Genomic DNA, 25793 nt, shown 5'->3' with positions numbered 1-25793 from the left:
CCGTAGTGAGGCGAGGAATGGTTAAAGCCCGGTCTTTTTATGCACAGGGTTTGGGTTTTTTTTCCTAATTTTATTTTATTATTATTATTATTATGTTGTTGTTGTTCCTTTTCGTCTTGGGGCTTTGAGCTTACGGCAAAGGGAAGCATCTGATGCGTCTGCTCACATGCCACTTTTGATCATGCGTTGCCTCTTTGCACAGAGCAGGATCGTTGGGAAAGATGGAGATACAATAAGTTGCTAGGAGTGAAAAGTGCTGCAGAAATCCAGTGGTTTCCTCTCTCCACTGAAGTGACATATTTCTCCTCGGGTTAAGTTGAAAGCGCTGCTCGGCCGAGACCGACTGACTGTAGCTGAGAGGGGGTTTGTGTTTTTCTTGCACGGTTAGGTTTTGCGAAGAGCAGCGATGAAGAGGAAGCTGGCACTCTCCGAGATGCAGTTGGTTCTTCTCGTTTTATCGGTGTGGCTACCAACAAGGTGAGAGGATGCTTAATTTCGTTGTTCGGTACAAACATGTATGTTACGATGTGCTAAGGGTAAGCTCGTGTGAGAGGTTATCAAAGTATAGTATGTAGTAATGTAATTGAAAAAATATCTTTCTTAGCTGTCTGAATGCAGTAGTACATAGTTGCCAGAGCAAATGCAGTAGAAGGTGGTCTGGGGAACACAGAAGCCTAATCTCTTGCCCTTAAACATTTTGTGATTTGATGCTTTATTTCACCATTAAAAAAATAATCCCTTTAAATGCCTTATTGGATCGTAAAGATTTGTTGGAGTTACTGTATCACTGTGATTCTGTACTATACAGAACGGTTAAGATGGAGAAATAGATTATCGTGCAAATCACAGTCTCAAAAATAATGCTCGCATATTTTTTAATATAGACATGCCTTTTTTTTTTTTTGGTCTTTTTTCTTGGTCAACATAACAGAATTCAAAATGATACTTAGGCTTTAAACCTCTAGGTGGAGATAGCATACAACTTCACAATCACATATAATAAAACAATAGCCTCATTTATTAATCAACTTTTCTTATGTTGTTTGAAGTTCGCCATTTCTGAAGTGGCAACATAAAAGAGAGTGATTTTTATCACCTAATAGTTTTGTGGTGCTCACAGTCCCTAAACGTGCAATTAATTGCAGTTTGTAACTTCGGTTTACTTGCTTTGCTTCTGACTGCAGTAGGTCTTGTCCTAATATGGTAAGGATCGTAAGCTAAATAACGCAAGTTTCCTATGATTTTCAAAGTCTGCATTTATTTTTGTCTCTATTTCCCAGCGAAGAAAATATTTCCTGAAACTATGTTTCCTATCCCACTTTATGCCTGACTATGGTGCAGTATTAGTTGAGTCACAGTGGGCCAGATCCTGCAAACCCTACTCAAGTGAGTAATCTCGCTGACGTCAAAGAGACTACATGCGTAATTAAGGAGTTCATGCCTGAGTAAAGTTTGCAGGATTCGACCCTGATTTGATATAATCGTATAATCTAATTTTTCAGTGGTATCTTGAGTTGAAAAAAAGCTGTTGTGTCTCAGAAAGAAGCTTAAAAAATGGCAGAGACTGACAGTACAGAAATACATTTTAAAAATAAAAAACGAGCCATCTGGTAATTAAAATTAAGAAAAAACTCACACGTCGGTAAAATCGCATACGACGTTTTGGTATGTTCTTTATAAGTTATCTGATTTTGCTCGATTCTATGGTTTATGTGATGGAAAGCACAGACTGCAATGATTTACATTTAAATACTTCCTCCATGCTGTTGAACTGGGGAGCAACGTAAAGCCCTGTCTTTAATCATTTTATCGCTTGCTTTAGACAAAATGTCACCCAAACCTACTTTTTGATTTGGAGGAGGAAGAAAACATGCGTGTTTTTATGGCATTCAGAATCCCTTGATCAGTAGTCCATGTAGAGGTGATGAATGCTCAAACATTTCGGGCTAAAAACTCAGATGGCTGAAGAAGGTATAAAGGATAATGCGTGTAGCACACGATGCTTTGCTTCCTTGATACTAATATTCCGCTATTAAGTAGGTGAGAGTGATGAGCTCATGCATTTCACAGGCATGGTGCTTAAAATCGGTGGGACAGTAACATTTGCCTGTGCGAGGCTTTCTGCACGGGAGGGTTTCCCCGGTACACAACCCCCTTGGTCGGGGTGTCCAGGTCCCGGAGGACTCTTCAGCCCCACAGCGGATTGACGTCGCAGCCCCTGGGGTTTGCCACAGAGATACGACCCATAAAGGCTGTAACATCTCTTTCTTTATCGGGGAAGTTTGAAACTATCGATGATCTACAGATTCTTCTTGACACTTCATTTATGTTTTTTTTTTTTTTTTCTATCCAACTTTTATAAGGTCTAGTGGAACATGCGATAGTGTGGGGTTTTTTTTTTTGCAACAGAATAGCGTTTTAGAAACATGAAGGCGATGCACAGCTAGCCTGCAGCTTGCTAGGCAGCATCGCTGTGCCCACCCACCAAACACTGACATCAGAGGACTCCCTGAGCATGATCGCTGGAGTTTTCCCTCCTGTTAGTTCTTCTGGTCATGTACGTTACATGACCATTGGGTGGAAGCACATCCACAGGATTTATCCGGAGACAGAGTATACTTAGGTGAGGACAGATAGGATAGAGCTGGAAGGAGACAGTTCCGCGTGCGGGAACCGGGGTCATCAGTGCGGGAGCGACATGCCACCCAGACCTGGGAAGCTCTTTCCGGCTCTCGCACCTGCACAGCCAAATGTGTTAGTGGAGCTTGAAGGAGCGCTCACGGGGCTGCAATGTTGACTAGAAGTAGAGGCTGCTGGAAGACGGATTCCTGGGAATTTTAAATAGTGTCTGGTCCACTCTTATGTTTCTGAACATGTCATATATACATTGTGTATTCATACGCTCTTAGCTACGCCCTTCCTGTCAGAGGGCAGCAAGTTCAATGTTCAAGGCCAGCCTGCAAAAACTGCATGTTGAATGTACACGAAAGCATATCTAGCACTTTCTAAAATGTAAAATGTCCGTTTAGATCAGTGCTGGCTGACTCCCTGGAAGACGAAGCTAAGAATAACATCACCATCTTTACAAGAATTCTAGACAGACTTCTGGATGGTTATGATAATCGTCTCAGACCTGGATTAGGAGGTAATAAAAACAATTAAAGATTGATTTTAAAAAGTCAGTTTTAATGTTCAGATTTTATGCAGTGATATTCTTCCTTCAGGCTTTTTTGGTTGTTTTTTTTTTTTTTTTTCCTAACAACTGGTATGTATCTTGATAAATTATGTATAACTCTATATTCACCCAGCTGAATCATTTGAAGTTTGAGGAAGATAACATCTATGAATGGAAAGGAGGCACTTTCACACATTTATCTTAAGCAAAAAGAAAAAAAAAATAATCTGGTGATTTAACATAGTAAACCAGAATGAGAACAAAAATAACATCTAAAGCTGTTATTCCAGCCAGGGAATTTTGGTTGAGCAAGGAATGCAGGCTTGATTCCCTGCAGTGCGATGAGTATATGTTTTCAGAAATCTGCACAAATGTTTTGTGTGGTGTGTCTAAAATCCACATTTTAGATTCATTCCTCGTCCCAGGAAATTCAATTGGAACGTCGTCATTTTCACTTCCTTGGAATTAGGGTTTCCCTGGCATTTTGTTTCTGGGTACCTTGCATGTATTTGGGCAGTAAATAAAATAAAAAAAAAAAAAAAAAAAGAAAAAAGAGAATATTGGAAGACAGAGGTGACTGCACTCTTGCGCCATGACTGTCAGATAGTTTTCAAAATGTCAGTTCACATTTTTGTTTTAAAGCTGTATGCCAGCTCATGTAAGTATGCAATCAAGAAATTAAAATAATTTGTTTGGTGTTGGAAGTATTACTGTGCAAAAAGATCTCTGTGGTTTGGGGAGGGGCAGAATACCCTGGTGGTGATAAAATGTTATCTACTATTACTGTTTATCTGCTATTTATTCTATCTAACATAAATATTTATGCATTGAGCATAACACTATTATTATTATTATTATTTATTATTATTATTATTCGTAGCAGTTTGGGTAATTGTAATTTTCAACCCGGAGACTCTTTCAGCTTGCTGAAACTAATTCTAATGCAAAATCCCCGGGAGCCATTCCCGTTCCTCTTGATTTCGGTAAGATGAGGCCCAAAGCCAGAGACCTGCTCTAACTTCCATGGCAATTAATCTAACAACTCCGTTTGATCAAATTAAGAGTTAGTTAAGGCTCGCGGATTTTAGCCAACGCTCTTCCATCCTGACCTGTGGCTCTGCTGCTGTTCTGGCTCTGGAGAATCTTTGGATGTGTCTGACACAGCATAAAGTGGGAGCTGGCGCTGGCTGGAAGCAGCTTCCTCGTTATACGTTAATCTTGACCTGGGATATCTCTGCATTTCCATTTCTGGCCTCTGTAGAGTCCTTTATATTTAAGAGTCCTTTATATTTAAGGACTTTTTAATTTTGATGATCCATAAAATGAGACATAGAGCACTGTTGATGTGAGAATTTTTATAGTGATGTTTTACGTGGAGATTCGATTTCTTTGCAAAATACCCAAATTTAGGAATTTAGACATAGTATAAACATACAATGCCTTGCAGGTGACTTGCAGAAACATTTCATACGGCAACGCTCGTGTTTAATTGGCAGGGCTTTTGCAATCATGGCTTTTATTAGAAAAATAATGAAAAATTCTTGTCTTCTTCACAAAAAGGAATGTGCTAGCTAATGAGAGCAGTCTGCAGTCTGCATATCATGTATTCTTTTTAAAGTTCATATTGCTGAAAACATGAATTTTAAAAATTATTTTTCTAACGGATTTTAGGTTTAGATTTGCTATTAAATCTACTTCAAAATACCTCCCTGATTTTCTTTGCCAAGCCTCCTAGGTAATTAAAATATACTTTGGGAGCATAAAAATTAAAGAATTAACATCTGTTTGATATTGGCATACATGGCAATCAACCCATGCAGAACATGTGTGAAATGAAACTGTGTCACGCATATTAAACCGTGATGATTCATCATACATTAATCTTAATCTGCAAGAATACTTCAGTTGTGGATGGATGGATTCTTATAGTTTAAAAGAACGCTTGTAAAAGCCAGTGGTGATAATCCATGATATGGAATATACCAAAAAATGGTTTTGTATATAATGCTTAGTAATTATGGAGTTTTATATTTCGGGATTTTTGTAGCACTTTATTCCTTTTTCTCTGTTAACCTGTACTTTGGAAAAAAAAAAAAAGAAAAAAAGGAAAAATAATTAATCCTTTTTTTTAAACACTATGTGCCCAGTGAGTCCTGACAGTTTCTAAGAGTGTTTTTGCATAGACTACCGCATTTTGACCACGCCACATATCGTTAATTTAATATAGTTAGTCTCAGGTCTCTTCCACTTGCATTTATGTGAATCTGAAATAATTCGATTGTAACCAGTAGAGCATTTACTTTGGCAGAGCAGCTTGCATTATCCCGCCACACTGCTATGACGGAGATCACAATCTGGCCTAACATGTGCTAACGACAGAAATAGTGCAGGGTCTGAGATGGATTCTTGTAAAGTCTTCTGAAAGCAAGAGTTGTTCACCAGCCTGCTCTCACCTGTTGTGAAAGACATTTTCAGAGATGTCTTACAGCAAAAACGCAGCTCACTGTAAAGCATTATTCATCTCAAAAGTGTTCTTAGTAATGAAAACTCTTAGCTTAACACCGGCATTTTAGGTAGTCATTGACCAACAAAGTGGCAATGTATAGGCTCCTTCAAAGGCCCTGTATGAATTCAGCTAAGTAATTGTCTGTTTGGGAATTCATTCTTGAATTTAGGGATAGATTTAGAAACTCGGTGTGAGTACTTACAGCATTTAACTCGATGCTTTACTGAGACATCGATAATCTTCAGAACGGAGTACTATTTTCTATCGAGTGTTGAGGCGGCTCTGACTTTCGCTGGTGACACAGCTCTGTCATACAAACAGGTTTTGGCTGTTGGCTGTTGGCTGTGCTACCAGCTGGGATCCCTGAAGGATGTACGCACACTGTGGTGACGAAACAGCCTGCAAAATGGGTGTGGGCAGGGAAAACAAGACACTGCACTGTCCCCTGAAGCCAGAGACGTCTCGTCTGGCTTAGATGATACCCTGACCTACTGCGTTGGTAGGGATAGGCGTGAGGGTGTTCAAGGGGAGATACATTTTTCGCTGTACTCATTTTATGCTAAGCACAGGGTTGCAGCAGGAACGCTCTTGACTGCACTTTCAGTTCTGACATGAACTATTTTACCCAAACATTCCACCCCATTTCTGTTTAGACATCAAACTAGATTACAAGTTTGGTTTCAATGCAAATTCGCAATGTCATTAGCACTAATTTGTATGAAATACAGCCATGCAAATGACGAGTCATAAAGAGTTTTATTGTTTATGATTTTCTTCAAAATCATGAAGGTATTTTCTTCTATTTATTTGCTCTAATGTTTGCAAGACACTTAGGGTAGCGCTTTTCCATAAATCCTTTGATTTTTATTAGCAAATAGAAAAAGAAATCCACAAAACAACGGACACTAAAAACTAAGCAAGGGGCCAAAAAAGAATCAAGATCTTCAAATAATAAGACAACAGAATGTTGAAGCTGAGATACAGCTGCATTCGAATCTGGAAGTGATTGAATTATCTGTCTGCTCTGTCTGCTTTCCTCTGCCCCATGGACAGACATGATTAAAGGAAAAAGGGACATAGATTAAGGTAACCTCTTTTAATACGTTGATGATCTTGTGTGTTAGGTCTGTCAGCAAAAACATACGTATTTTTTTTAAATGGTAGCTTCTTTTTAAAGATGAAAAAGAGGAAGGAAGGGAGGAGGAGTGGAGGTGGTGCTAGGATTTTGGTATCATGTTGGATACTTCAGTAGTCTTACCATCTCCTCTCCAGCTGTTCAGCCTGCTTGGCTTTCTCACGTTTGAAATTGGTCATTTCCAGCAGCTGTAGAACTTCTCTCTGTTTTACTCTCCCAAATTTATAAAATATAACTGAATGCAAGACTTAGAAAATATAAAATTTAAATCTTCAAGAAAGAAAAAACCCACGGAGGGAAGTTAAAAGGCCAGAGGACTGGACTTCGCAGCCTGAAGCCCAGATTTTCAACCGCCATATTGACGGCGAAAAGAGCTTTGCAGATTTATACAATTTGAGGATCTTTCCACAAACTGTGGTCAGTCTCACGGGCTTCAGGAGTGGCATTCTCATTGTAACCAAAGAGGTAAATGTTGGTTATTAAAAAAACTGAGGACCAGATAGTAGGTAGGTGAAAACTATATGCCGCTGTGGTTCCATTCTGAAAGATCCACCTCTGCTGCAAGGTGACTTTAAGATGTTCTGCTTGCTTTAAACGAGCATTGCGTTTCAGTTACAGACATACCCAAACCTTTTTTCCCCCCAAGAGTTTGTAAATGAATTGAGCAGGAAGACCGAAGAGAACAGGGAAGGATTATTGCTGTTTATTGCTATCAGAGAGTTGGTGAGCAGTGAGCACTTGGGGGGACGAACGTTCACCTTTGCAGCACTGGATATATCATTGCGTAGAATCGGTGTAGTAGCACAGAGTACCAGACTGATTAAAAGTTGTATGATGTGCTCAGCGATATGAGCTAAAAGGGAAAAAACATTTTTTCACAGGAAACTTCCCCCCCCCCCCCCCAGATCAGGCGAGCTCTATATATGTGTGTATGTGTTTATCAGAGAGTTGTACGTCTTCAGTTGCCAGGAAACAAGGCCGTGACCATACGCTGATAATCTGGAATATGTTAAATTTAGGGCAGTATATTTGTATATCTCTGTAATTCTGAGTTTTTAATCAGCTTTAGAAGAGTTTGTAGCTGTAGCAGTGCCCTAGCTGGGCACTCAAAACTTCGCAGTGTTCGTCAGCCTCATCGTGCTTGATACGCATTCGGAGTATCCTAAAAGAAGATCCTTCGACTATTTTTGCTGCAAAACACTACAGGAAAGCTTTCACTACTGTTTTTAAAGGAAAAAGGGCAGTTCCCCCGCTCAGTTCTGGTTGCTTCCTTAGGCCTTCTTTGCTCCCGCTTCATCTTTTGGAAATGGCAAAGTCTCTCTGCCAGCGCTGGTGCAGAGCAATTCAGAGCATCACTTGCATTTGCTGACCGCCCACCATCTCTGTCGTTATGCCGGGACACGAAGGAGTAAACTACTGCGTGATCTTTCCTGGGCGTGCCTGGAAGGGTCACACGGAATCTGGCCGTAAGAGTGCTTTCAGAGGAGTCAGCAAGAAACTCCGATGAATTGATGTTAGAGTTGTGGGTAATGGATAACGCATACTGGCAAAAAGCATTCCTTGTGAAAAATGGAAAGGCAATGGAGAGGAGGATATGAAAACCTCATTTAATTAGTAATCCAGGGCATGCAGATGGTACTAGAATCCAAAAACAGAAGTAACTCAGTAGCTATAAGCATTCTAGGGAACGAATCGTTAGGAAAGTGGAAGGATAAAAAACCCTCAGAAATTGTTGTGATACTGAAGAACAAATCAGCAAAAAGGATGTAGGATAGGAGAGTGGCTGAGGAGCTAAACAAAGCTTATTTATTTATTGATAGCCTGTGAATAAAGCAACAGTGAAGATACCGAAGTAAAATTAATGTTGCAGCTGTGCAGAGTATTGCAATCGGGGAAAGCGTTGCTCCGTGCAAAGTGGCAAAATGCTGTGCTTCACAACAGTTAACGAAAATCTAGGTACTTTACAGTAAAGTTTATATGCCCATAAAGGAGCTTGGCTGGGCTGATCTTCCAGTTCACCGAACGTGTATATTCAGTACTTTCTTTTTCTTTTTTTTTTTTTTTTTTTTTTTCCTGGCAAAGCGTCAGCATTTGCTTCTAATGCTAGAAATACTGCTGATGACACCAAGGCTGAATTAAGGCTTTGGCTTACTTTTATCTCGGCTACAAGGAAGACATGAAAGCAGATACTGCAGGTTTCCGTGGGGCTCATTGGAGCTTGTTGTAAATCAGACTGATGGGATGGTTTAATTTTTCAGCCGTATTTGATGAGCTAAGACAAACATCACCTTTTTCAGCATTGTAGTTATTCTGGGTTATTTAGAAACTGGTTGAAAAGCAGTGGCCTTGCTGATATCCAAGGTGTTCTACTGTTGACTGCTTCCCACTGAGGCCTCTTATCACGTTACATAAATCTTGCAGTGAGTTTGCTATCCAAAATAGAGAGATGCTTCTCACTCAGGCTGACTAGTTTTAATAGCCAGCTACCAAAGGATTGAAATATCATAGTTCCAAAATTTTTATTACCCTTGTGAAATGATACAATTTGTGTAATGCCACCTGAATTGGAAATATAATTATTATTTAAATAATCTGACTCTGAAACGTTTTCAGAAATATTTAAGTGCATTAGAAATTCATCCACGATATCTTTGGGGGATTTTAATGGATTTCATGGATTTTTAGTAGTGGATTTTAACCAAGCAAAAAGTGAATTTAAAATGTAGAAATCGATGTATATGTTGCTTACAATGAAATAAAATGTTAGTCATTCTGTAGCAACAAAGACACATTTTTTTAAGACAAAATACATGGTATTCTGGGTTACGCTAAAAGGTGTACTTATAAACAGTGCCAGGGAAATCCTTTAGTGTTTACCTCTACGATGTAGCCATGGAGTACTCAGTTTCATATATCCTTTGTATAGGAAACGCACAGAAAATTGTTTCAAATCTTTTCTTTGATGAGGTATACCAAAAAACAGCGCTAGCTGAAGAATGTAAGAAGGAAGGTATAGAGATCTCTAATTCACTTGTATAGTCACTTAAAGGTATTAAGAAAGTTTTGGTGAAGAAGTATTAAATCAGCGCTAATAAAAGCATTGACGCTCTTTGAATTTTTTTAGATTTTAGGTTTTAGATCTGTAGGACACAGACAATATTTGGAATACTCTGTCCTTCACAGAGCTGGAAAAGCAGACCTTAGGACTATGTTTGATTTAAGGAAATATGGTAGTTACATCATACTGTGATGTGAGTAGGCATCACTGTTTTAGTGATGGTGATTTCTGCTTATGTGACAGCAACCAGTGTTTAAGCAAACAGTCACGCGTAACTTGCTTTCAAGACAATTAATTCGCAAGTTTTGACATTTTATTTTCAACAGAAATAAAAAACTTGGGATCAAATGGACATGCAGAACTCCTTCAGCATCTTTGTGTAGAAAGGGTTTTTTAACCTTAGTTCTTGCAACTTCTAATGGCAAAAATATATTTAAGTATATTTCCTATATTTTAGCACCCCATAAATAAAAACTGCCATGAGACACACCTCTTACTATGTATTTATATTCTGCATAGCACAACAGGCTTCTACTCCATTCAAGGCCTGCTTGTGGTGAAAACAATGGAACAACGCTATCTTTATTTTTGAGACATAATTTAAATGATTTAAAAAATGAAGAAATATGACTTTTTTTTTTTTTTTTCACCTCCTTAGCTTTACTGGGCAAGCTCATAACTCTTAGGCCAATGACGGGGATTTTCAACAGAGTCACAGAGGTAATGGTTGCTCAGAGGAGTGGTGGAGTCTCAGTTTTTGTGACGATGCTCAAAATTTGACAGACTGTGACCTGGGCAACCTGATCCGTTTTCAGAGCTTGCTCTGCTTTGGACTTTCCAAAGGTGATTTTTAAACGGAATTATTCTAAGTTTCTGTGACTTACAGCCTGCAAGACACTGAAATAATGGCTGCAGTCTTCCATCTTAATTGGCAACTGTGAAAAAATTACCTTTAGAATGTCAGTTCTGGAAGATATAGCTAATAAAAATATGTCTGTAGATTAAAGGTTTAGACTGCCTATGTACAGCAGAATGCACAGTGTTGTACAACTCTTGAGCTTATTATTCATAAATAATCCACTGTGATGAATAGAAGATTTGGAGTAAATGGGAAGGGTCTGGAAATACGCAGAGTACGTACCCTTTTTTATGGGCTTTGCCTTGGATTTTCTAACATTCTGCAGGAGCTGGGACTTGACTAATAGACTGAAAGTGACTCTAGCCACGTTTTTCCCACTGTCACCATAACCTGGAGTCCTGAAAAGGGTTGAATATGGGAAAGGACAGTGTTTTAAAGCAGAAGCACTGTGTTTGATTGAATCATTCCGTTTACTTTGTCATCATTAGATAGGCAACGTACAGGGAACTGGAAAGCTGTACAACACTGTGTATCCTAGAGCTCAACATAGAATCATAGGTTTAGGTTGGAAGGGACCTTAAAGATCATCCAGACCTTAAAGATCATACAGTTCCACCCCCCCTGCCACGGGCAGGGACAACTCCCACTAGACCAGGTTGCTCATAGCCCCATCCAGCCTGGCCTTGAACACCTCCAGGGATGGGGCATCCACAGCTTCTCTGGGCAACCTGTGCCAGTGCCTCACCACCCTCACAGTGAAAAACTTCTTCCTAATACTTATTCTAAATGTACTGTCTTCCAGTTTGAAGCCATTAGTCCTCATCCTATCACTAAATGCCCTTGTAGAAAGTCCCTCTCCAGCTTTCCTGTAGGGCTCCTTTAGGTACCGGAAGGCTGCTGTAAGGTCTCCCCAGAGCCTTCTCTTCTCCAGGCTGAACAACCCCAACTCTCTCAGCCTGTCTTCATAGGAGAAGTGCTCCAGCCCTCTGATCATCTTGGTGGCCCTCCTCTGGAGCCTCTCCAACTGGTCTATATCCTTATGTTGAGGGGTCCAGAGCTGGGTGCTGTATTCCAGGTGGGGTCTCACGAGAGTGGAGAGGAACCTCTAAATCCTGCACTTCTGTAGTGTCATGATGGAGGTCTTCCATTTTACTTCTGTTGTCATAGTTGCCTTTTCCCTTTGACCTTCTCCTCTTTGACCAAAATTCCGTGAGCTTATTTCACTCCACCTAAATGTAGCTTTTCTGAAATCCAGGCCAGACATACTGTGTAGATGCAGCTGTCTAATTTTGCATTTTTTTATTTTTGTGGTATGAAACCCAGACCCGCCGTACCCTCCTCCCAGGTACAGCTGCTTACATCCAGCTGCCTGCAAGATTTCATATGTAGTGAAACCGGATTGGGGAGGTTGAAATTATGGGAAGGCAGATTCCCAAGGTAGAAAGCAAAGATCCTTCTCCACCCACAGATTGTATGGCCTTCCTTTTGTGCCAGTACAATTTTGTTGGTGTTGTTGAGTGGTCTGAGCTAGATCTGTTGCTTCTGGCAGTGCTCCTGACTACATATTCCTGCTTCGGTTTTCTTGGATTGCCACCATTTCTGACCATTTTTAACAGTAACCTTTTCAATGCACAATTCAGTGCATCCAATTTTTAGAATTAGTAGTGTGTAGAGAGAGAGGTATTTCGTCAACAAGGATCATGCAGGAGGGCGTTGTAATTGCCTGTACATTAAAACTGAATTCGGTTTAGTTTGTTTTTTTACAGTATTTTGGTCTGTATTAATTGTTGGTATTGGTAGCTCTTAGTGGCTATCTAACAATAACTTCTAAAGCCTCCAAGAAACAGATACCAGGTAGAACATCACACTGTTTTTCAATTAACCTAGCATTAGGGTAATAAAAGCCAAGGTGAAAAACCGCTATGAGCAGGGAACAGGGGAAAGGGCAGGAGGGCAGGACAAAAGAGATGGAGGGTGAAAGAGGGAGATAAAATGGTGACACTAAACACTGGCCACTTTTAAACAACTGGCAGATTAAGACAGCTGAATGATAAAGTTTTCAAATACCCTTTGGAAACTTGAAAGTAGAATAATGTATAACATAAGCAGTTTTATCATTATGGTATATGCATGTATTTAGATTTCTGGCATTAATGTTTCTCAGGAATGAGTCATCTGTCTCAAAAAGCAGCTATGGAGGATATATCGGATAATGTTTTGTGTTGCTGTACCAGCCTGCTAAATTAAAGCATCGGCAGAAGATTTTGAATTAATACTGTCAAAAGTCTAATAAATTTTAATGATAAGAATCAAAGCACTTTAATATGCCAAGATTAATCTTTAAACACATTTTTATGTCTGTTTTTGCAGGTTAATGCTCAAATTAAATTAATCGCGAGCTAGAGGAAGTTTTGTTTACCACTGTCATCCTAATAATAGTTTGCTTTATAATGCAGAGTGTGTCAGCGCTAGTTTTCTGAAATTGTCTGTACATCAGGAAGGTATGATTCTGCCAACCTACTGGAAGTGGTGTTGCTATTTGGGAACCATTTGCGTGATTACTCTGTAGCACATGGCTCTTGATTTACATTCCGTAATTCCTTGCCATATGTTGAGGGCTATTTAATAATTAGAGCAGTTAACTCTGTGAAAGCAGTGTAAATCAATTTCCCTCTTACCTGGGATTAGTGTGCACATCAGAGGACACGAAACGTTTTAGTAAAGTTGTGTAGCTGAAGTCAGAGATTGTATTTAGTTGCATCTGATGAAATTACATTTATTTTTTATGTGCATGCATACATATTTTTTCCTGCACATGCATGTTTTGTTGAATCAGTAGAGATCATGCATCCTAATCCGCAATTTTTGGGGGGGGAAACCATTGATTCCCCATGTTCCATCTGCTTAATTTGTGTTTTTTACAAACTGTAAATTAAATATCTTGTAATGTTGTAGCGTTATGACTAATAGAGTTGATTGCAGTCCAAATTCAGTGCCATGGACCACTGACCTTCGCTACCTTCTGACACATGTAGTTCAAGAAGAATCAATTAAAAACTGATGTATGCTGTAAAACCTACATGCCCATCATAGGTCCGTCATGGCTTTTCTCACAGCAGTGACACTGAAAATGTATCAGAGAACTCAGAGTACTTTGCAAAAGGAGTGACTTTTATATCTGAGTAAATACAGAAGGTACATGAGGGTGAAGTTCCATTGGTAACGGAACAGAACTGTGTCTCCAAGCCCCAGTACAGTGCTCCGGTTTACAGGTCACATAATTTCTAAAACAGATTTGACCTGAGTGGAGAGGTTTGTACAGAAGATATATTCCACCTGGACTTCTAAAAGAGCTGGTTTTTGAAGGTCCAATTTTTTTTCTCGAAGTGTTTATAGACTGCTTGCATTTGTGTTCTTTCATGCGAATGTAGTTTCCTGGAGTTACCTACCTGCGTTTAATGCATTCCTCTGTTTCACTTCAAAAACTTTCATCCTCTTGATCCCTTAAATACCTTAATGTCAGAAAAGCAATGTACCTTCTGACTGAAAGATTGCCCTGTCATTAGTTCTTTTTCTCTTTGTTGGTCTCCATTCCTTGATGCTGATTCTGTCATTCAAGAGAGGTAATTGTCTTCCCAACACATTTCTTGCTTTTTCTTTCTTGTATCCGTTCTCAGTTGTCCTAAGATAATGGGTTCTTCAGACCATTTCTATCAGGAGATTGGGAGTTATTAGAGCCATCCTTTTCCATTCCCTCAAGTGTGAGAGCCTTTCAGCACACCACCAGAGAGCAGAAAGGGAACGGAGGGGGAAGGAGAGTCTGCAGTTCTCTCTAAGAATTTAGAGGTGATTTGAAGGGACAAGCCTAACGTTCTAGATATTTCCTTCTGACTGACAACCTAAAGGCTACTGTAGATGCCTTTTTATTCTCATTATTTGAAGGAATTTATATTTTTCAAAATTTATAGGCTCACTGAATGAGGAATGAAGTCCCTCCGGAGGAGAAGAGGCTGAGGAGCAGTTGTAGTGTGGAGTATATAAATGAGGAAAAACAAAAGTTTGAGCCTTAGATTCAGTGCCCTGGTGTTAAAGCACCTCTGCCATCCTGAGGACATGCCGTGGCATTTCACGAACTGTACTCATCAGTGTCCACAGCGTTAACTGAGTACCAGACAGTGAACTACTAGATCTTTAAATGTGAACTGGGTACTGCATTGCCTCATGCGGTTTCTGAACACAAGGGAAGAGATTTCCTCCTGGAAAAATAAATAAATAAATGAAGATGAGAAGGGAGAAATATAAATGCCTGTTGTCTGAGATAAGGGAATGGTCACATCCTTAATAATCCCTTTCCATCTGCTGGGTGCTAAAAGCTGTCAGAGAATTCTTTATTTTTTCACCAGGCATTTTGTCTTTAGTTGACCATAAAAAAAACCCAACCCAAAACAGATAATCTTGTTTACTACTGCGTAATATGCTATTTTTAAAATAACCAATTGTTCTAGAATAATATTCTGTGGTAGATGCTGTCTGCATTTTCACAAAGGCATAGTATCTGCTTAGAAGAACATGCATTTTAATCTAATTAAACTCATATTAGGCATTGTTTCAAAGAAGAAAATACTGGTTTGTATTTTCTGCCTGTAAAAAAAAAGAAAACAACTGTTAATTTAATATTAAAAGCGGGTACTTGTCACAAATATATAACCTTTCCACATGTAGAAGCCTGATGGGTTCTGAAAGTGCCATGGACAGCCAGAGGGGAATTCTCTTGTCACAGGCAACCATAAAAGACAAATTTGAGGCTGCTTAATCCAAGCTCTGGGAGTATCCTGGGAATACGTTTCAGAGGAGATTGTGGGAAACACTGCTATCTGTAAAGTAGCTTGAAGACATCCAAATGACTCAGCCGTGGGACTTTTGAGTGCTACAGTACACTTCTTGTAGGCACATTACACAGCCTTAATCAAAGACCTTTTTTTTTTTATTACTAACTGGATAACAAAAGTGTAACTGTCAACTATCTAACATGTTAAAATAGGATTTAAAAAAATGTTGCCCCATTACTGTCCATGTTATTATTTTTTGCTCTTTTCGGGGGGTACTGGTTTAACCTGAGTATTAATATGATTCTCTGTTGGGTCAAGCCATGAACTTATTTGTCAGGATTTCTGTTGAGCAAGAAGCTTATTATCCATGACCATCCCACAGGTTGTCCTGCCGAGCAAAAAAAAATGTTAAGAACAAAAAAAAAAAGGCAGCTTGGCAGCCAGTCTGATTTCTGCCGTGTCTCAAAACCCGTACCTCCCTTCCTCCTTTCCCTGCATTTCAGCAACCGTGGGGATCAGTGAAGTATAAAAAAACCCAAATGTGTGCCTACCTGTTCTTATGCACCCTGGGTATTTAGGGTGTTAGAACACACACACTACCTCCAGCTGATCTTAGGAAGTCCGTGCTAGCTTTTTTGAGAATATTAGAGTAGTCTGGATCAACATTAATTTCCTGTACTCCATAGTTATTTCACCTGGCTTGAAATAGGAACTGCTGGCTGGTCGATAGAAGGATTAGAATGCTGTCTAGTTTTTTTGACAGTGTGTCACAATCTTCTGAAATGCTATTACAGAGTTTCATACAGCATTACCTATTAAAAATATATTCGAGGCTCCTGCTGCAAAAAATGCATTAAGAGTGCCCACTAATACACAGCTCTATTAGATAAAGGCACTACCTTTTTCTGCCATTGGTTATTGTCATGCTTGAATGCAAAGTACAAGGCTAGCAAAAGATAAAAGAACTGTAGCTCCATTTTTAATGAGTGCACACTCCAGGACTATAATAACAAGGCACTCACTATACACAGACAGTAAAATTGGTCTATCTGAAAGGATCATCATTTTCAATGCTTTCTTAAATCTGTTAATCTCTAGAGGAGCTCCATCAGCCTTTGGGACTTCAGAACATGTGAATTGCATACTTTGCTCTGATAGCAACAAGTCTTGGGAAGATGCCGACCTCTGGCCACAATGAGCGTTTGCCACAGAACAAGCTAAGAATATTCTTTCCAGAGCTTCATCCTGGTTTCTGTCAGCTCCAGGATGCCAACTCTTTTCGCCATGGCTGACCACAGAGACAGCCATTCTCCAAAGTCTCCCTCTGAAGTTGGCCAGCACCAGGAGAGGCCTTTTTCTCTGACTTCACTGGGCTCTGGATTGCTACCCAAATCTTCATTAAATAATTAAAAAGGGTAATAAGCACTGTGACGGTGTCTGTTTTGGCTTAGAAAAAGCAGTGTGTAGCCAAAAAGGGTGAAATCCTGTATGTATTGGGTATGTCACAGTTCTTTGGTCACGCCAGTGTGACTTCCGCAGCCATTTCATGTCCTTGATGCTGAAGGACTTTGACCTCTGATGTTCTTCCAGGGAATTATAAGATCGTGTAGTTTTTTTTAAATGTTTGGAACGTGGGAAGGTACTGAAGGAGAGCTGCCTCTCATAACTTGTACTTTTACTGGCAAGTTGACATGTTTACCAGCATAAGCCAAAGGGGCTTCTGAAATCTAACCAGGAGAAAATCCAGACTGGGTGATCTTGGTTAGAAAAGCACCGGGGCCTGTGTAAGAGGAGATGAACAAGCAAATAAGTTAGCAACTAAAATCAAGTGAGTCAGGAGCCACTGTGCAATAAAGGCATATGTTAATAAGCCTGGACTTGGCCACTTCATGACTATAAAGAGAAACTTGAAGCTGCTGCTTTTTTAAAATGATACTGCAGTTATGGGGAGATGTGTTTTGGAGTACAGGAGGGGCTGGCAGAGCGAGTGTATCAAACGGGATGATTTATACATACTGTGACTTGGAATACAGCACAGAGGTTAGAGCTGAAATTAGCCGAGAAGGGTAATGCAGCAGAATTTGACAGGGTGTTACATGACTCTAAGTACCGAGGTCATAAAATTCAAACATTAAAAAAAGAGAAAGACTTCTGAATATAAGTTTCTAAAATCTGAAATAATTTTAAGAATCGTTCTGCCATACCTGCATGTTATGGTTTCCTTCCTAATAGCACAAGCCTCTAAGCAGATTAGATGGAAATGCGGCTGCGTGGGAATAATAACTTTGCCGTCCCTATTTGCGTGATGACACAGATTCAGGTCGGTCCAAATAATTACTGCTCCACTTTATCAAAGTCTGCTCCCTTCCATTTGCAGACTTGTTTGAGTGCTCTTGTTCTCTTTGTCTTCCTCTGTCTCCTTCTTTAGCCAGTGTTGGGGCAGGCTGGTTCATTTGAGCTTTATCATGCTCATCCAGTTGATCTAAACAATGCAGTCGTCCCATTTGTTACTCAGCCTGGTTGTTATATGCAATCTCTTTGCATCCTGATGGAAGCTGTAGTGTCTAAAGGGATAAGGTTTAGTGCTGATGTTTTATTTTTCATTTGAATGCCATGTAGTTTTGGTTTGCTGCCAAATGTGTTGTGTGTCAGCTAAGTTCATTTTACTTCAACCTTTTAAGTAACCCATCTCAGTAAGATCACATTTCTTCCAGCCAAACCGAACTGTGTTTTCACTTTCATGTTTCTATTGAACATTTTGTGCAACTCCAACTAAAAATGACTCACATTTGTTGTTTATTTTAGAGCTGAATGCATTTTAATTCTTCCTTTTTCTTGGTATGTGAGGATGTGATGAAAGGGGAACAAATTGAGATTTGAAGGATTTCATGGTAGTCTGGCTTTATGGGAACAGATTTCATACCACCCGTGTGTTTAGATTTCTCTTCCCAATGATTTCATTCACTCCTCCTTGTTCCTGTTTTCAACATTTTGTTTCTCCCTTTGTTAATCGTACTATAGTCAAGACTCCTGTTTACAATTACTCAGTTGTCTCAAATGTTTGTACAACCAAAGCATCCATGTTGTACAAATACCTTTGCAATTAACCTGTAAATTTGAGGAATACTCTGTTTAAAAGATGGGGAAAAAAACCCAGAAAGATGTCTAGGTAGTTAATTGCTGTCTTAATCACTTGGTATCAGTTGATGATTAAGGGAGTGGAGCATCTCCCTTATGAGGAAAGACTGAGGGAGCTGGGTCTCTTTAGTCTGGAGAAGAGGAGACTGAGGGGTGATCTTATTAGCATTTATAAATATATAAAGGGGGAATGTCATGAGGATGGAGCCAGGCTCTTCTCAGTAGCAACCAATGATAGGACAAGGGGTAATGGATTCAAGCTGGAACACAAGAGGTTCCACTTAAATTTGAGAAGAAACTTCTCAGTGAGGGTGACAGAGCACTGGAACAGGCTGCCCAGGGAGGTTGTGGAGTCTCCTTCTCTGGAGGCATTCAAAACTCGCCTGGACGCCTTCCTGTGCAACCTCATCTAGGTGTTCCTGCTCCGACAGGGGGATTGGACTAGATGATCTTTTGAGGTCCCTTCCAATCCCTAGCATACTGTGATACTGTGATACCTCTGAGATTGGCTTGAAGTGCCAAAAGTCTATGAAGTCCAACAGTAATGACTGCGAGTATCTACACCTTGTCTTTTCCCCAATGCAAAGAATCAATTAAGTTATGCACTTCTGGGTTGCTTTGAACTCTCTCTCATGTTTAAGTACTGGCAGGATTCAAGCTAGACACTGGTTGCTTGATTGGTCCGATGTGATATGGGCTGCACCAGTCAGTACAGCAGCCTCCTCATCAGGGATGAAGTTATTCTCTGCCTGATTTGGAAAAGGGACCTGAGTCTGTGCCTCCTACTTTCCAACTCTGTTAACTAGGCACAAGGTTTTTGATTGTTCTGGGAGAGTGGTTTCTTCCACTGGAGATGTTTTACTTTGTATAAAATACCTACATATGTGTCAGAACATAGACTGAGACCTATGTTTTGTACTGCTGGACTGTAGAGCCGTTCTCAGTCTTTGGCTAATCAGCCCCGTACAGACTGAGGGCTTAGGTTTGGCAGTGCCTACATCTCCTGGACCCTACATATAGTGGAATTCATTGCTTCAAACACCCAGGTCTCCTTTGTGGAACATGGGGAAAGCAAGGCATGTTGGTGCCTGGAAATGGTGTGGGCATAATCTTAACTGTCTGCAAAAGCGGTTCATAAAGTCAATAAACCGGGTGGGAATCCATCAGGCTAACTTACTAACAAATGCTGAAGAGAGGCACACAGCTGAAGCCTTTTCTTACCAACACAGGTGAAACGTCCAAGTTTGGGTAGGAAAACGTTAATGGTCTCCACTTCAACTGTTCACCATGGTGTGCCCCCTCCAGAGCTCGTGCCTTTCCTGAAAAGAGCTGTGAGAATAGCCGATAGCCTGGGATGATGGAGACTTGTGAGAGAGAGCAAGCACCTCTTGTCAAGCGCATGCTCTGATTTAAAGCAGAGACATGAACTCCAGTTACTGTGCGTCAGGGTCTGTCTTGACCACAAAGGTGAATTTTCTAAGACAGGGCGTGCTTCCTCAGTCTTTGGAAGGAATAGTTCTGCTTCGTGTAAATAATTAGATATTGAGCAGAGACTTCAATTTATGTCTGCTACATCCCATGAGTACTGCTAGGCTGTGGAATCACTCTCTTGCTTGTTTTCTTGCTTTCTCTCTCAAAGCCTTTCTAGCCCAGTAAATTTGTAATTATTTATAGTTTGAGGAACTCATTGGGACTTGGTTGAGAGCCAGTTCTTTAAGCTGCTTGGCAGCAGCAGGATATTTTTGCCTTAAGGTGGAAACATAAGCAGCCAGGGAATTTTAGGTACTGACAATGTTAGACAGGAATTTGGGACTAAAGGGGATTCAGACAAATATAAGTGCAAAATTTAGTCATTATGATCTGGACCACAGAGACATTCAGATTAACTTTTATTGATTTAAGTGGAAACTTGGAGCTTGAATAACTTTGCGGAGCTTGTCCAATATACTAAAAGAGATAATTGGGCACTAAAATCAGTCTTTAGCCCTACCCTTGAGTGACTTTCTCAAACTTGTGGAGGAAGCCTGTAATAAAGTTAAAACTGCACCTCAAATGTCGTTTGTATCCAAGGCTCTTCATTCATAGGACCCTTTGGAAGTATGTTTAATTTTGTAACCTGAAGTAGTAACGTTTGCAAATTAGAGGTCTCTCGGTAGAAAGAGAAGAAGTAGCAAAGATGTCTGTGTATGTGGTCTGCACTCTTTTCTTCTTTTGGAGTGAGAGTTAAACCCCAAATATGTCATATGCATGTGAAAATTATCTTAGTGACATGTAAATGTCTCACTCATCACAGGGAGAACTTTATATTCTGTTTGCTAGCTGGGAACAGTGCTCTTACAGTTTGCACCCGTGTCTTTTACATACAGGACAAATCTGAGGAATTAAATGACTGTGGAAATATATCACATTATTTGAGTTGCAGGTATGCCTGCATTTCGTTCTGTGCACATTTTGTGGGTAACCTACACCTAAAAAAGATGTTAGCTTGGCTAAAAACACATCTGAAAATGTTTTCCCAAGTCATATTTTTTGCTACAGAAGAAAAGGATGTTGACAGTTAAGCTAAACATTTTTTTCCAGGTTAACGTGTGGGTTTTTAATGGTCAAAACGTCTGACTCATCTCTAAAGATACAGCTACTTTTAATTGAAGTTTTGTATTACAGTAAATTGTCCCTCAAGTTTATATTTTCCTGCTATTTCAGACTAGCTATATTCAATTTCAGAATAATAAATACTACTTCTAAAATAAAAATTCCAATTCAAGAACGGGCTTATACACAGGACCAGGGATTCAGTTAGCCCGAATAACATAATGATATTTATTTCAAGAGTACAGTATTGCTTTCCAGGGTTGCCCAACTTCATGAATCGGCCTTTGGAGGATCTCCGATGGTCTTTACATGGAGCTGTCTATTTAGAATATGATATAAGGTCTGTTAATAGATACAAGCTCTTCAGAGGGAAATCAGTTGGGGTCTGTTAGCCTACCAGCTTTCAATGCCTGTATCTGTCCCCAGAATATTTTCTCCTGAATATATTCTTGTATCCGTAAACACCATGAGAAATCAAGTACAGTGCCCGATTCAGGTCTCATTTACACCATAGTGAATCAAGAGAGCAACTTTTAACAGTAACACTTAGAGGTATTACTGGGTCTTACTGGTAAGCTTACTCTACCTATGCTTCGTTAAAGACGGAGATTTGAAAGAGAAGTTTGCTTATGGCCCGTATTAAGAAATTGTCTTGCTGATGGATGGAGGACAGAGCGAGGCTGTTGGAAGTGACACGCTGATGTCAAGGAGGGAAGTGAATTTGTTTCTTCTCACAGTTGGCTTCAATTTATAAATTGGGAGTGTATTTATATAGGCACATGTGGCTTTGAAACGGTTGTAATTTAACAGTGGATAATGAATGAAGATGCTGAGTAGCTAGGTTGATAAAACTGTCACATAAAGCACCAAAACCAAATGAAGAACTGGCGGAACTGTGTTGTGGAATATCTGCATTCCTATGGAGTTTGCTGCTCTTACGGCTCCACGTTGCAGGACCTCCTCTGACCCCCATTCCCTGCCAGCCAGAGAGTGTCTAGAGCTGTCAACAGACACACTAAGGAGCGTGTCAGATAAGGGCAGCATGTTGAGTTGGAACAGTGTTTGATGGATTAAGACCCTGGCTGTTTCACCTGTGCGATTCTTGACTTGTATTATGAATGACAATTTCAAAGCCTTTGGGCAACATTGCCAAGCGTGCCCTTGGAGACCGTATTACAATGTCAGAACAATGTCAATTCCAGTTAAATAATTTTTATAGCAAAATAATTAAAGTAACATCAAACTTTTGACAGCATTTGCACAAAATCTCAGAAATCCTCAGTTAAGTCTCCCACAGCACTGCAACTTGACCTCCTTTTTTATTTTTTGTTGACATAATTACAGTATTTTATTTTCACTTTTTTTTTTTTTTTTGCATGCTGTAGCAGCCCTTCAGTTACAGCCTTGCAGTCTTCTCCTGTGTACTATTTACTCTACATTTGAAATAATGTTTGTAAGAAATTGTTTCACGTTGTGCGTTAGAACTGCATACATATATTTTAAAAGCTCTGTCCCACCAAGAATACTTTTGATGAGAATACTCGGAACAGATTTGCTTTTATTTTAGCTGCCCAAACCCTGGATTTACAGTTCTATTGACTGAGAATTCAAATAATAATAGTTAAAAAAAAGTCCAGCCCAATCTACTAGTCTGTTTTCTTGGTAAGATAGCCTTAACACATTAATGGGTAATATAGCTAGCTTCATGTAAATGAACATCTGGAACCTTGCTGATGGTCCACTCTGAAGACTTCACAACGATCACGCTCCTTTCTTCTCTTCTTTTAAAAATACCTGGAACGAGCCATGCATGTTTTGTCCCTACTCTCTGCGAAAAAAAGATTGTAGATTCTTTTGGTGAGAGGGGAGAAGGAATGAGCAAAACACAGATGGTTCCCAAATTTGAGAAATATTCGGAAAATTTATTTCAAGAAAGATAATCCTGCCTCAGAGTTACCCAGGAAGGGGAGGGCTCTCAGGTGTGCCCAGCCCTGCATGTCTAGCTACCCCACATCGCAGGCACCGGAACCGTGTGGACCCCTTCAGAGATACAGGCAGCTGAGAAGGGACATTTGAAAAAAAAGCAGAGAAGTTTTGAAAACTGCCTGGCAGGCAGCAGTCCAAAGGAACTCATTCAAAATTGTATTGCCTCTTTGGAAATTTCCAATTTTGACAAATTGGTAAATGCTGATGAGGAACTTTTTCATCCAACTTTTCTGACCATCTCCATTACTCAACCTGTGATCGATTTAGACTTCAGCCACTGCTAATTCTCTGCCAAGCAGCCTGCTTCAGCTGAGCTGGCTCTTCTACCGAGGAACAAGTCAGCAGGACTTAGACCATCAGAAAGGGTATCCCAGCAGCAGGAGGCCTGGCATAGTGGAATGCACAAAGGCACTGATACCAACTCTAACTAAGCTCTGAACTTTTATTTTTTGACGAGTCAGTGATGTTGACATTTTCTAGTGTGGATACTTAATGTTGGACAGCTGAAGCCAGATTTGGCAAACACCTGTACTTCACATTACTTACACTTCATTTAATCCTCCTGCCTCAGCTTCCTAAGTACGGAAAAATTAAGATAATGAAATTATTATCTTCAGAGAGAGGTTATTATAAATAATGTTTGTAAAATCCTAAATGAAATTAAAGCACACAGTAAACCTTCCAGCTAAGGATAGATGAGGATCTATAAATCTTCTGCAATTTGGTATGTTTATGGCTTAATTTTATTTTTTTATTTTTTTCAGTGTTGATATCATCACAGTTCAAGTAAGGAAAGGGAATCAGAAGAAACCGGTGCTTGAGAACCACGTGAAACATCATTTTAATAGTTATTGCTTTTACTAGTTCTATAGGATGTGTTTTTCTTCCTCTCTTTATTCGTAGCTTTCTTGACTCTTTTTTTGTCAGTTTACCTTTGGCTTCCATCTTTGGAGAAACTGGCCTAAGCTAAGCCAGATAAGGCTTCTCTTTTAACATTTATGACCAAGGCAAGTTAGAAATGCTGCTACAATAGCATTTGCTGAATTTCTGAGCACTTCATGTGATGATGGCATCTGCACATCATATTCTTTGCCTGAGATTTTTTTCCCCAAAAAGAAGCATCAGAAATAGAAACTATATCCTTACCTTTTCCTGTTGCTGTTTCTTTGTTTAACCTTCAAAGTCAGTGATTCAGAATAACTTAAGAGCTCACAAGTGTAAATGAGTCAACCACCCCTCCTCCCAACAGAGGGTTCTTTAAAAAATGGACTTGTTCAGAAGCGCGAGGCCTCCATTGATTTAAGCACTCTTGAAAATCAGACCTTTTAGTTATGTGTTTACATGTCAGTTGAAGAAAAAGATTTTATAATTCCAGAGGAAAAAACCTTGTCCTTAATTTCTGTCAAAAAAACCCTCCCTCTTGATTTGTACACGAAAACATGTTGCACTGAACGTTTTTTAGCTGCGTACATTCCTTTGGCTTTTCCACAAGCACTGATGATCCAGAACTGTTTGAATCTCCAGTGGGCTTGTGCTGTTCTTGACAGAATGTGAGTTATAAAAAGCCTGTGACTGTGGTGCCTGCTGGGTGAATTCTGATTAGAGGGTCCATCTGAAGCCGTGCGTTATGCCTCCGAATTGTTTTCAGTAAGTTACTAGCGGGACAAAGTGTTATGTTTTCATACAGACTTTATTTGGCGAGCACGCATTCTTGCAAAGCAATAACTGTAATATTTGTTGTAAAAAAGGAAGATTCATTTTTTTTCTTTTTGTAGACACTGATTCTCAAACCTCGAGTTCAAATTTGTAATTCAGAGGAATCTTTATTGTAACACTGTGTAAAGTAACAAAGAAGAAACAGACACAAGGCTCAGGCTGCTAACACTAACAGATGGTAACTGCAATAATTCAAGAATTATCGCATTTCAGCTTTTGTCTTTAAGGACCAGTTTCCTTGTACGTAGGGTATGAATAGAAACTTATAAAATATGCAGAATTTTGTGAGAATATAGGAGGCAGAAATAAAAATCTGCCGGTCCCTCTTTAGTGTACTTTGCTCTTTCTTTTTTTCCTGCCTTCCTTTGTTCTGTTTTCTCATCCTTCCTTTTCCCACGGTTTTCTCGTCTCATATACCTTTTCAGCTTCCCTTGTCCCTTTCACACCCTGTTTCAAGATGTTCTACCTACTCCTTTCACCCTCTGCCCTGGCGTGGCTCTCTCCCGAGGAGAAGCAGCCTGCTGGAGTGCCTGCCTGCAGGGCGAACCCTCACCTCGGGGGAGAGCAACTGGTTGCCTTGAAACTCACTGCTGTTGCCATTGCCTGGAGCTACGCTGGTTTAAGGCAGTTTTGGCAAAACCAAAGAAACAAAACAAAACAAAACAGAAATAAAGGCGCATGATTAATTCGCAGCCATTCCCATTCCTGAGGCTATCAGGGATGAATATGCCCCAGGACTTTTTATATACATTGAAATGCTCATCTTAATTCTGACAACCTGAAACAAAGGTCTTGCAGC

General features: G+C 39.8%; 1 protein-coding gene across 1 annotated transcript in view; it reads left to right on the top strand.

Moving 5' to 3' along the window:
* Positions 1-406: 406 nt before the first annotated feature.
* GABRA2 (gamma-aminobutyric acid type A receptor subunit alpha2) overlaps positions 407-25793 on the top strand; it is a gene marked incomplete at both ends in the record, with an annotated part of 59463 nt that continues 34076 nt past the window's right edge. Inside the window, 2 exons of the mRNA XM_082482352.1 lie at positions 407-477; positions 3030-3145. Of these exons, the coding sequence (XP_082338478.1) occupies positions 407-477; positions 3030-3145 (187 nt within the window). The remainder of the gene's footprint in view (positions 478-3029; positions 3146-25793) is intronic.

The sequence above is a fragment of the Vanellus vanellus genome (genome assembly GCF_965231255.1).
Source record: "Vanellus vanellus genome assembly, chromosome: 4".
In the NCBI taxonomy this organism is placed as follows: Eukaryota; Metazoa; Chordata; class Aves; order Charadriiformes; family Charadriidae; genus Vanellus; species Vanellus vanellus.
Note: the sequence above shows the minus strand (reverse complement) of the source record. Positions and strands in the feature narration are given on the sequence as shown.